General features: G+C 37.4%; 1 protein-coding gene across 1 annotated transcript; it reads left to right on the top strand.

Moving 5' to 3' along the window:
• The first annotated feature begins 10,351 nt into the window (after positions 1-10,351).
• Positions 10,352-10,975, top strand: LOC145010301 (uncharacterized). Its single transcript, XM_078968861.1, has one exon. It carries the CDS (start codon positions 10,352-10,354, stop codon positions 10,973-10,975), a length of 624 nt encoding a protein of 207 aa, XP_078824987.1.
• The last annotated feature ends 2,957 nt before the right edge of the window (positions 10,976-13,932 follow it).

The raw sequence follows: 13,932 nt of genomic DNA, 5'->3' as shown, positions 1-13,932 counted from the left end.
ATTTCCTTCCCAAATCGAAAAGAACCCAAATGTCAATGTCGTGACCTTGAGAAGTGGGACATAAACTGGAGAGAGTAGTTCAAAGAAGAAGCCAAGGGATGAAGAGGAAGAAATAAAAGTCATTCCCATTGAAGAACCTATATTCAAGAATTATGCACAATCTGGAGTTCCAAAGAAGACTATTCCCCTCGTAACACCAATAGCTAATCAACCGCCATTCCCCTCCCGCTTTGAGATGTCGAAAAAGAACATGGAGGAGAAAGAGATTTTGGACACCTTTCGAAAGGTGGAACTAAACATCCTCCACTTGATGCAATCAAGAAAATCCCTATATATGTAAAGTTTTTGAAAGAACTTTGTACCAACAAGAGGAAGTTGAAAGGAAATGAGAAAATTTCGATGAATGAAAATGCATATGCGGTTTTACAAAGGAAACATCCACCCAAATGCAAAGATCCTGGAATGTTTACGGTTCCTTGCAAGATTTGGGACATCACTTTTATTAGTGCCATGCTTGATCTTGGGGCCTCTATCAATGCCATTCCCTATTCGGTGAATGAATCAGTGAATGTCGAGCCTTTATGTGAAACCGGTGTCATAATCTCTCTTGCGGATAAATCAAGTGTCTTTCCTAGAGGTGTTTTGGAAGATGTTTTAGTGAACGTGAGTCAATTGGTCTTTCTGGCAGATTTCTAAGTGATTGATCTATATAAGCAAGTGTCCTCCAAATCAGCTCTAATCCTACATAGGAGATCATTTTTGAAGACGTCTAGGATGAAGATCGATGTGTATGCGGGAAGTTTGACGATGGAGTTTGATGGTGAAACAATATGTTATAATATTTATGATGTCATGAGATATCCTAGTGATGTTTCATATTTGTACTTTGTTGATGTTGTTGAGCTAATAACTCAAGAATTGTTCGAGTTGTCTAATAGTGATGCATTGGAAATGATTTTAAGCAAAGGGTTTTTTGTCGGAAGCTAGCCGAACAATTGAAGCGTTATTCTTTGGATCCAAATATTGAGAGGTTGGTCAATAATTTAGAGGTGCTAAAATCTACAAGATTTGATGTCAAGCAAATTGAGTTGCCCCCTGTTGGATTAATGTCTAAGTCCATAACTATATTTGGAATGTACTTGACCCGACTCGGCATGGTCCATTTGGGTTACACTTCACCGACACAATTTATATGGATAGTCTTTTGAGAATAGTATATTTATGATTTATATTAATATATTATAAGTTCTAATATATTAATAAGGAATCATATTATTTAATTAGTATTGATCAAGACTTCATTTAGAATTAATTAAGTGATCAAAATGAACTAATTAAATATGGACTCTTATATATATATGGAATGGGCCAAGTTCATTTAGGTTGGGCTAAGCTTTCATGGATAGTCCATGGAGTCTTTAACCCATGTATCATATGAAATGAAAGGTCATGGGTTTAACCCTGGTCTCCATACTATATAAAGATGTCATTGATTGGTGAAATGGGCACTAGTGTGGGTACACTAAGAAGGGCTAGTCGATTTCACTAAAGAGAACCAAGTATTCATATTCTCTAAAGTCTTCCAAGGTGTTTTGGTGATTTGTGATTCCACTTGAGGCTTCCACACTATTGGGGCTAAGCTCTTAAAGCTTGAAGACATCAAGCTACATCAAAAGGTATGTTATCTAACTAGTACTTTGTAGTATAAGAACTTCATAATATGCTAGTTAGGATTAAAGCCTTGCAAAGATCTTATTTGCATGTATAATAGAGAAAACATAGATCCCAGGTATTTAGGGTTTCATGTACACTTAGGAGTGTTAGAATGCTCAAAACCCGACAGTGGTATCAGAGCCTAGGCTTGTTTTCTTGTTATACTTGCAAAACTGCTTAAAAAATCGAAGTTGTTGCCGTCTGATCATCAAACTCGGCGAGTCCATCAGGAGACTCGGCGAGTCCATGCCTAAAAAGTGATCAAATCGATCCAACTCACTGAGTTGGTTAATGCACTCGACGAGTTGGACGCCCAAACAACATAAATTCGACTTTTTTTGGCTAGAATTAGACTAGGAACATTACCCTAAGATGTTTTGTAACTTATAAACTTGATTTTGATGTGGTAATGTTCATGCTAATCCAATTTCAAAGATAATTGTCAATAGATTCATGTTTTGTATTAGTTTAAAGATTAGACTAATTACATGAAAAAATTTGATTTGAATTATCTTGTTCTTATGAGTTGATTATATTAATAGTAAAGTTGTGTGAAATAGTTGATTTCAATCCATTTTAATCTAGGAGTTGATTCCAAAGTGTGTTTTTGTAACTTGTCCTCAAGTTATATGAAAAGTCACATTTAAGAATCATAAAACTCATAAATTTTGGCAAAGGTTACAAAATGAAGACTCTTGTCTCATTGAATGGTTTTATGACTCCATAACTTGTCCTCAAGTTATGGTAGTTTAAGAGTCACTTCACTAAATAAATAAAAAATGTAACATTAATTAATTCCATAAGTTATAAAATAAAGAAAAGTTAATTCTTATATTAGTTTAAAGTCTTCCATAACTTGTCCTCAAGTTATGGAACTTGAAGAGTTTTTAATTAAAACAACTTTAAACTCATAAGTTATGGAATTAATTAGTTTTGAATAGTTTCAAAACTTGCCCTCAATTTTTGGAATTTGTAAAGTTTTCTATTATGAATACTTTAATTCCAAGTTAAGCCCTTAGAATTTTAAAGAGTTAAAATTCAACCCTTATACTTTATAATATTATAAGTTAATAATATTTATATATATGTATAAGAGTAAAATCAGTCTTACCGTTAGTAGGCCTCACTCACGAAGCCGGTCTATAAGGGGGCTATAAGGTTACTGCCTATAAAATGGCAGTTTAATGGGTGTCCACTCTCACCCACCGCTTCCTTGACCGGTGGAGGGTCGTTAGCCGAACGGGATTGACAGGACTATAATTCTCCCGTCATTAAAAGTATTAATGATAAATACTAAGTAACTAAACTCTTAATAATACCCAATCTTAGTTACTTAGGAAAATGTGAATAAGGTGCTAATCCATGAAATTACACTTTGCACTTTGTTTAAGTCGGTTAGTGGAGCGTGTGTGGTTAACCGGCACACTAACTCGTATTTAACAAGGTAGGCAAAGGGTAACTTAATGTTTATCATAGTATCGATGGAGCGTGTGTGGTTAACCGACACATCGATTGAGGGGTAAAAACTTAAGGGTACCAAGTAATTTGCATGGTTACTTCACACCTTGTTTTGTGATCTTCAGCATCCCAGTCACAAAACCTGAAGGGCACACTCAAGATTGAAACATGACATTGAACAGTTCAATGAATCTCAAAGATGTAGGAGTTTCAAAACCAATTAAAACCTAATAATACATTTCGTTTATCTTGGTGGAAATTGGTGAATCTTCATTCACCTACCTTCAAATATTTTATAGCTTGGATTACGACATCCCTCTTCTAAGTTATAAAATAGTTTGTTGGGTCCTAGCCTTAATATTTCATATTGGGTGTCATATTAAGGAATTTATATCAACTATCTTGAATATCTCCCAAAAGATGTCTAGTTTAGACATCTGTGATCTTCCCAAATCTCTTGAAACAAGGTTTCCTAAATGAAGATGATGTCCTTTGGAAATAATACTTCTTTAACCTCCTCAAGTTATTCTCCCTAACCCACAAGTTCAAGGTCACTCAAGCCCTATTGGCAAGGCAAGGTCTAGGTGTGATCACTTCTTGGAGATGTAGTCACACATTGACAAGCTGGGAGAGTTGGGTGTCAAAGTCTTGAGAAAGTTGGTGGTTCAACTACTTTCTAAGTCACATAGTGAGTTCCTTTGGAACACCTATGAAACAGACTATGACAAGACCCTTAATAATCTTATCTATTTGCTATGATCAACTTCCTAAAGCTTTATGGACATTGACAATGATGACATTGGATATCTAGTAAAGCTCTCTCTTCCCAATGGAAAGGGATCGGCCATAGTCAACTTGGTTGACCAAATGGTAAAGAGAAAGGCCAAGTATGAGATAGTCCCGTGTACCATTATCAAAGGGTCCATATGTTTATATTGCCAAAGAAAGGGACATTAGTTGCAAAGCTGCCAAACATACCTAAGGATGTTAAAGTCAATAAGTTTGACTCTACTTCAGGTAAAGTCCACTATCTAACTTTGCTAAGTTTCTATTATGAGATTCTTGATACATGATGTGACGGGATCACATTGTGATGTTTAAGAATCAAAGAAAAGTGAAGAAACTTAAAGAAAGAATATGATGAATCTGATCGCGTAGATGGATTTCTATCGCATAGTTTGAAGATTGGATTCTTGAGCTACTACTTAGGAGTTATGAGATATTGCTTAGGAATAGATAATAATAAGTTTTCATATGGATTGTAAGGATAAGTTTTTCCGCAATGTTTTAAAATAAAAGAAAATTTTTTGATTTTATTTATTTTAAAATATCCTTACAATGGCATTTGAGGAAAAATTGTTGCTTATATGATTCCATTAATAGCAAGAGTGGAAATATGAAATTGATTCTTTCATTTGTGGTAATGTCTAAATTTACCAAATAAGGAAAGATTATCATCACCCAAGTTTCAATTGGACCGGAACTTGGAATCATGCAAGTTGTATAGCATGATGAATGAGAACTTTCAAGTATTGGAAAATTTAGAATAATTACTTGTTCACATGGATGTGTGAGTCAAGTAACGGACTAAGGGGATCGAGTACACATTCTTGTGCACTGGTCAACTCCACCACAAAAGATCGATAAGATTATTCGTCATAATTTACTAAAGCTCAGTAAATATGGTTATACTTACAAGCTTAAGTGTAATTCTGAGACATTGGAAAAAGGTTCCAATGTACGACAGAGCGAATAAGAACAATCAACTTAGGCAGAAAGATAAAAGTTTCTCAAATCTGAAAAGATGGGAGAGTACTTTAGTATCAGTTTTGTGATCATCTTAATGATTAAGAAACCATATAACAATTATTTCTCTAAGGGAATCATATTGCATTCTTATGAATAAGAAGAGGAATCTTGAATTGTTGAAATGGTTAAGTCAAGAAGATGAGTCATACTTCGTTCCAATATAAGTCTTAGAGTCATACTCCTAGATTGTAATTTGATTGACATGTCTTAAAGAATGTTTAAAAACACTTATCAAATGTAAGAGTAAAAGTTTCCTACTCTTCTACATTTGAGATTGGTAAGTTGTGATGTTTTAGATAAAACAAAGACCAACTAAGGCCAATTGTGTGAAGTGTCTTTATTAGAATCTACAATATCTCTTGGATGTTTGACAAGGGAGTCTTATAGGTCAAGACGACAGTGGGAGTGTTAAAGGGCTTGAAAGTCTCAAGAACTAATCAAGAATAAAACCTGAAGTTCTTCACTACACACAACTTGAGGTTTATAACCTATCATGTTGACATATTTTGTGCCCATTCCAGTTAAAGTTTGCTTTGCATATAAGTTCTTAGTGTTCTCAATTGGTTGCGCAACAACTTGGAAGCAATGGCAGGCCCTTGATCTGCCAGGTGGCAAGAAATCAAGATTAAGTTCAGTCCATATGAGTTTGGATTTGTCATTATCCTTGTCTTGTGACTATGGTTTTGACAATTCACATGGATAAGAACACATACACCAGTAAATCTAAGTGTCATAAGGTTTCTCTCCAATTCATGAAAATGATGGTGAGGAAACTCTTTCACTAAGTAGATTTTAGCTAGATAGCAATTGTAATATTTGCATTCTCAAAGTCGTTAGTGGAGCGTGTATGGTTTACCGGCACACTAACCTGGACTTGTGAGAAGTGGCAAAGGTCTAAACAATCGAGACTATGATTACGACATCCCTTTTCATAGTTCTTAAAATTGTTTAGACACACAAGTGTGCTATCTAAGGCAATGTGTATGATTTTGATAAAGTTTTATCAAAACAATCTAGTATCAGAAATCTGATCCTTGGTAAGAAAGTCAGCTGATTTCCGAGTACATGTCAAAGCTAGTGGGAGCATAAGTGTTATGCTCATAATCATCATGTTAGTGGGAACATGATAATTATGATAAAGAATTGCAAGTTAGCAATGTTAATTATAGAAAACAAAGTTTCAATTGGGAAAGAGTTGTTTTGCTATAATTAAGGGAGAGGAAATTATAGTTCATCTCAAATCTAAAAGCTTAGATTGAGATTTTAATCGTATTTAGTCAAGGATATATATATATATATATATATATATATATATATATATATATATATAAATTTCATGTTGGAATGGCTCAACATAAGGAAATTCTGTATATGGGTCCATTATTTGCGTTCTAAAATTCGATTATCATTACGACATCCCTTTTTCATAATCTGAATTATGAGAACTTGGCAAACTGAAATGGAAATGTTATAGCAAAATACTAGTTTAGTCTTTGTGTGAGACATCATTAATCATGTCCTATATGCTTCGGATATAGGATTGATTACATGTGCTATATTCATCCGTTCTAAAATATTCCAAATGCCTGAGGCATTAAGAAGGGAAACGGTATATAACTGGATATGACTCAAAGGATTAAACAATTTTCGAGGACAATCTTTGGTTTACCAAAGATTGGGTGCTCAAGGACAATTGGAAGTATAGTGATAATTCTGGAAGGACCATATTGACATAATCTTTAAGGAGGCAACTATCGTTCATAAGTGATAGTCAAAATGAAATCTGGAAATGTTTCAAAGTTAGAAATTATTCAATCTGTGTAAGATTAGGAAAATTAATGCAAGAAGGATGTTTCGAAGGAGCTGATCTCCTTTGGAATACTCTGTAATGATTGGTGCCAAGTCTTTGTGAATTTGTGCATAATCATTACAAGAGGATCAATGCATATAAGTTTAGAATCTAACAGATTTCAGTAAATCGCATGAATTTGGAATTCTTGCATTTGCAGTAAGGATTTGGGACTGTGAAAAGAGGATCATTGGAGTTATGTTCAATTGATCTAGTTCACAAAGTAAAGATCATAGACAAACATAGTATGCATACTTGGTGTATGGCATGACTAGTGTTTAGAAAACATAGTGTACATGCTTGGAGCATGGGACAACTATTGTTTTAAATTCAAGAATAAAGTTGATAGCTGAAACAGTATACAATGAATAATGTGTAATCATATGGTGACAAATAAAAGGTGTTTTATTTATGTTCATAGGTTTTGATACCATACTGGATTCAATTATTATTGTGTTTCATTTTGCATGTTTTGACTTCCAGAATAAACTAGGTTATTCTTCCGGAATGACGATGTTATTCAAACCATCCACAGTTAGTCATATGTTGGAAGTAGATATGAATTAAGACTGTCATGGGTTAGCTTGTAGAGGTCTAAGGTGTTGGACAAAGGGCTACAACACTTATGAGTGCTCATAAGTTCTGACTATTGGATTCAAACTGCACTCATTGGAATCACTTCATGGATTTTATAACGAGTGATCATGAGATGATAATATCTTATATTCTTCAAACCTAGAGATATGAGTTGTTACTATGAGTTGGTTGTACATTGATTGCACGAAAACGCATTCGGTAACTCGGTGTTATAAAACGTGCCTTTGTGTATGATTCAAAAAGTAGTAGAACAAGCCATATGAGTCGAAGTTTATCCATTCCTTTTACCTTCGGGATAAAAGCGATATCTGTGGGCCCCTCGATGATTTCATGATGACAAATGGAAGTCCTCGGCCAGGCCAGGACTGATTTGATTTGTTCAATTAGTCAGTTGTCATAAATCGGAAATCATGAAACAAAAAATGGATAGAGAGAATGATTATAATCCATATCTCAGTCCATATGATATCTAAAATGGAGGAATATATGATCCCTTATCTAATGGGCAAGTTCGTTGGCATGATCAGAGTTCGACTACGGCTTTAAGAGCTACGATTTCCAGTTAGGTTTTGAAGTCATACTCAATAATAGTTTTAGACTTATCCAAGTGGGAGACTGTTGGATTAATGTCTAATTCCATAACTATATTTGGTATGTACTTGACCCGACTCGGCATGGTCCATTTGGGTTGCACTTCACCGACATAATTTATATGGATAGTCTTTTGAGAATAGTATATTTATGACTTATATTAGTATATTATAAGCTCTAATATATTAATAAGGAATCATATTATTTAATTAGTATTGATCAAGAATTAATTTAGAATTAATTAAGTGATCAAAATGAACTAATTAAATATGGACTCTTATATATATGGAATGGGCCAAGTTTATTTAGGTTGGGCTAAGCTTTCATGGATAGTCCATGGTGTCTGTAACCCATGGATCATATGAAATGAAAGGTCATGGGTTTAACCCTAGTCTCCATACTATATAAAGATGTCGTTGGTTGGTGAAATGGGCACTAGTGTGGGTACACTAAGAAGGGCTAGCCGATTTCACTAAAGAGAACCAAGTATTCATATTCTCTAAAGTCTTCCAAGGTGTTTTGGTGATTTGCGATTCCACTTGAGGCTTCCACACTATTGGGGCTAAGCTCTTAAAGCTTGAAGACATGAAGCTACATAAAAAGGTATGTTATCTAACTAGTACTTTGTAGTATAAGAACTTCATAATATGCTAGTTAGGATTAAAGCCTTGGAAAGATCTTATTTGCATGTATAATAGAGAAAACATAGATGCAAAGTATTTATGGTTACATGTACACTTAGGAGTGTTAGAATGCTCAAAACCCAACACCCCCAACTTACACGAAGTTGTCGCATCCCTTATTCAACCACCCTAATTGGAATTGATGGTCCTACCTCAACACTGAATGTATGCTTATTTAGGAAAGGATGAAACCCATTCAGTTATTATTTCAACCCACTTAACTGAATGTGAAGAAGAGCAACTCCTTAAGGTGTTGAAGGAGTATAAAGAAGCCATGGGTTGGACAATCACGAATATCAAGGGATTGAGCCCCTCCATTTGTATGCACACGATCTTGATGGAGAATGAATGCAAACCAAGTCGGGACGCACAAAGGAGATTGAACCCACCTATGATGGAAGCTGTGAAGAAAGAGATTTTGAAGATCCTTGGTGCGGGGATGATTTATCCAATCTTGGATAGCAAGTGGGCGAGTCCGGTGCAAGTTGTGCCAAAGAAGACGAGAATCACGGTGGTCGTTTGCTAAATCGTGAGGACGGCAAGGTTTATGACTTTCTTAACTCAAAAAAACGCCAAGTTAAATCCACAAAAATCCTCCATAGGGAATCTTTTAATGATCTCGGGGTACTCGAGGGGGCCGAAGCATTATTCGACAACATCGGGTGGGGCCAATTCTTGCATAACCGCTTTGCCACGTACGTTGATTCACCTTGGAATTCCTTTCCACATTCTGTCTCGATGAGCAAGAGAATGCCTTCACCTTCCAAATGCTTGGTGAAAAACGGTCCCTACCATTTCAGGTTGTGAATGCCCTGATGGGCACTGTAGTGGACCACACATACTCCCAACAAGACCCATGTGTCACAATCGAGATTCTAGATCCTTCCGGAGTTCTCGAGAAAATGGGAGAAGTTACAAAGTAAAGCCTAATAGACCCTGGAACGTTCTAGATTTCTCTAGGACATCGAAGAATAATTTAGCACATTTCATGGATACTTGTAAATACTTGTAGCTTAGTAGAAAAATCTAGATTAGTCATGAAAGTAGGAATAATGTAGTGTTATCTAGAAACTTCCCTAGAAAGGGAAGATCAAGTATAAATAGGGAGGAGCTCATTTTCTCCACACCATCAAGAAGTTTTCGTGTAAGAAGTTAAGTTATATAAGAAGCTCTTTTTCTTAGAAGTTCTCCTTGTCGTTTCTCTTGCTTACTTAAATCGTTAATACATCTAAGTTATCAAAGTTAGCCTGACTTCGTCAGAGAAAACACTAAGTGGCGCACGGTGATCGAGTCGTCCCGTGACACGTGGTATCAGAGCGAAGTTCGTTCAAGCAAGAGATCATGTCTATGGAAGGAGGAAATAGTGAAGTGGTAAACGTTCCCCCTGTTATCGAGGAAAAAGGAAGGAAGTCCAAGAAGAGGGACCAATCGATGGATTCCTTGGCATGCTTGGAAAACAAGCTTACAAGGACTGAGATCAACGTCGGTGAGATCCTTGAATGGAAGGATAACGTCGATCAATTCGTTACTGAGATAAGTGACACGAGTGGTGGATTGAAGGAAACCATTGGTGTCATAAAAAAGGAAGTCCTTAGACTTATCAACACCTTGCGGAATGAGTTCCGCGAGAAGGAAACAACCAGTTACAAAGATGACGCCACACACAGATGCACCTAAGCCCTCGAAATATGTAGGTAAGCGTGATCCTAAACTACTCGAGGAATTTTTCTGGTCTCTAGAATGTTATTTCAATGCTATCAGAGTAAAGGAGGACAAGTACAAAATAGACACGACTGTTATATACTTGAGTGAAAATGCAACACTATGGTGGAGGCGAAAGCATGGGGACATTGAGAAAGGCTTATATGTCATAGATACTTGGGACAATTTTAAGAGACAACTCAAGAAACAATTCTGCCCCCATAATGCTGAGGACGTTGCCATGAAGAAACTCCAAGGATTGAAACATGTCGGGTCTATTAAAGATTACATGGCAGAGTTCACCGCCTTAATGCTGGAGTCGCCTGATTTACAAGAGAAAGACAAGTTATTTTACTTCCATGATGGACTACAATCTTGGGCTTATAATGAGATTAAGAGGAGGAACGTCGAAGATGTTGATGAAGCTATAGCAGTAGCAGAAGACCTTATGAAATTTCGAAGACATACGCCGATTTGGAAACCTAGTGGGGGAGAGAGACCAACAACAATGCCGCAACAGAAGGATGAGAAACCTGTTACAAGACCAACAACTTTCGAGGGGAAGGCGATTTAAGGAAGACCTCGAAGGGAAGTCAAGTGCTACTTATGTGACAACCCTAATCTAATTAAAGATTGTCCGAAGAAGAAAAGTTTCAATGCGATGGTCTTCAAAGAAGAAAAGGAAGAGAGAGACGAGGAACAACTAGGCTCCATGCGACGCCTCAATTTGGTGGCAAAAGAAGAGGCCCGCACGAAGAAATAACGAGGACTCATGTTTGTGAATGATAGTATAAACAACAAAGTCACTAAAGCTTTAGTAGACACAGGTGCATCCCATAATTTCCTTTATAAGAATGAAGCTAAAAAGATGAACATTCAATACACCAAGAAAATAGGCTAGTTGAAAGTTGTCAACTCTCCTTCCGAGCCTATTCTTGGAGTTGCTTATGGAGTAATGGTCGAGATTGGAGGATGGAAGGGTCCTATCGATCTAACTGTAGTACCCATGGATGATTCTTGCATGGTCTTGGGGATGGATTTCTTCGACCTGGTATGCCCTTTCTCGTTCGAAAATAAAACCATGCATATCACCAAGTATTCAACAATAAACATCGTACCCTTGGAAAGAAGCAAAACAGATTCTTGGATCTTATCAGCCATGCAACTCAACAAGGGACTAAAGAAAGGTGAAATGACGTACTTAGAAACATTGTAGGAAGAAACCACCCCGCCCAACAAAGAAATACCAAAGATAGTGAAAGAAGTACTAGAAGAATTCAAGGATGTGATGCCTCCAGAGTTACCAAAGAAGTTGCCACCAAGAAGGGAAGTGGATCACGAAATAGAACTCGAGCCTGGAGCTAAGCCACTAGCTATGTGTCCCTATAGAATGGCTCCACCTGAGTTGGAAGAGATTAGAAGACAATTGAAAGAGCTACTAGATTCCGGATTTATCCACCCCTCAAAGGCCCCATTTGGTGCCCCAGTCTTGTTCCAGAAGAAGCATAACGGGAGTCTAAGATTGTGCATAGACTATCGGGCACTGAACAAAGTAACGATAAAGAACAAGTCTGCAATCCCACTGGTAGCTGATCTATTCAACCGACTCGGGAGTGCACGGTGGTTCACCAAGTTGGACTTAAGGTCGGGATATTGGCAAGTACGCATAGCAGCAGGAGACGAACCAAAGATGACGTGTGTGACAAGGTATGGCTCTTATGAATTCTTAGTCATGCCTTTGGGATTGACGAATGCCCCTGCCACATTCTGCACTTTAATGAATAAGATATTCCACCCATTCTTGGACAAATTTGTGGTGGTGTACTTAGACAACATAGTAGTTTACTCAGAGTCGTTAGAAGAGCATGTTGAACACTTGCGGTTAGTTTTCCGAGTTCTCAGGGAAAACCAATTATACATAAAGATAGAGAAGTGTTCATTTGCCCAACCACAAGTAATGTTCCCAGGGAATAAGATTGTTGATGGGAAGATCCATATGGATACCAACATGATACGAGCAATCCAAGAATGGGAGCCGCCAAAGAACGTTTCTGAACTACGATCGTTCTTAGGCCTTATACACTACTATCGAAGATTTATATCGGGATACTCGGCCAAAGCTACTCCTTTCACCGACCTTCTAAAAAAGAAAGTTTCGTGGGAATGGAATGAGAAGTTTCGAATGACGTTTGATCTTCTAAAGAAAGCTGTCATTGAGGAACCAATCGTGAAGCTACCAGACTACACTAAACCATTCCAGGTGCAAACAGATGCGTCAGACTTCGCGATTGGAGGAGTGTTATTACAAGATGACCATCTAGTGGCCTATGAAAGCCGAAAACTAAATGATACGGAACTGAGATACCCGGTACAGGACAAGGAAATGACAACAATCATACATTGCCTTTGAGTATGGTGATAGTATTTGCCTGGGAGTCGGTTCGTGATCCAAACCGACAATGTAGCGACTAGTTACATCCAAAATAAGAAGAAACTAAACCCTAAGCAAGCTTGTTGGCAACATTTCTTGGTATAATTCGATTATGTAATGGAGTATAAGCTGGGAAAAACCAATGTAATCGCCGATGATCTCAGTCGAATGGATGAACTTACAGCCATCTCTCAAGTAACATGTGATTTCGCGGATCGAATCAAGGAAGGATTGAACCATGATCCACTAACAAAAAACTTTGTGGAAATGGTGAGAGAAGGCAAGACAAGAAAATTTTGGGTCAAAGACGGACTCTTATGCATGGTCGGTAACCGAATGTACGTCCAAAGATGGAACAACTTGAGGAGAGACATCTTAAAGGAATGCCATGTTTCAAAATGGGCTGGACATACGGGTACTCATCGCACGAAGGCAATCATAGAACGATCCTATTATTGGCCCAATATGCGAAGTGACATAGATGCCTACGTAAGTACTTGTCTTTTTTGTCAACAAGACAAGGTGGAACAAGCCAAACCGGCAGGTTTGTTGGAACCACTACCAACCTCTGAGCGACCATGGGAGAGCATATCGATGGACTTTATTTTAGCATTACCCACGTCCGAACGGTGCAACTCAATAATGGTGGTTGTGGATCGGTTCTCCAAATATGCAACATTTATACCATCCCCATGGGACTGCACCCCTGAAGAAGTAGGATGACTATTCTTCAAGCATGTCGGAAAATATTGGGGACTTCCCCGAAACATCATAAGTGATAGAGAACCCCGCTTTACAGGAAAGTTTTAGAGAGAACTATTTAAGCTAATGGGATCAGAACTCGACTTCTCGACTAGTTTCCACCCTCAAACCGATGGCCAAACTGAGAGGGTGAATCACTTACTCGAGATATATTTGAGGAATTTTGTCAGTGCAAACCAACAGGATTGGGCGAAGCTAATTGATGTTGCCCAATTTTCATATAACTTACAACAAAGCGAGGCTACGGGGAAAAGTGCTTTCGAGATTGTAACAGGTAAACAATCATTGACGCCCCAAGAACTAACAAAAGGCTATAAAGGATAAAGCCCACCAACATA

This window comes from Lactuca saligna, chromosome 8, assembly GCF_052625555.1.
Source record: "Lactuca saligna cultivar CGN05327 chromosome 8, ASM5262555v1, whole genome shotgun sequence".
NCBI classification, from domain to species: Eukaryota; Viridiplantae; Streptophyta; class Magnoliopsida; order Asterales; family Asteraceae; genus Lactuca; species Lactuca saligna.
The sequence above is the reverse complement of the archived record's forward strand: the minus strand, read 5'-3'. Positions and strand labels throughout refer to the sequence as shown.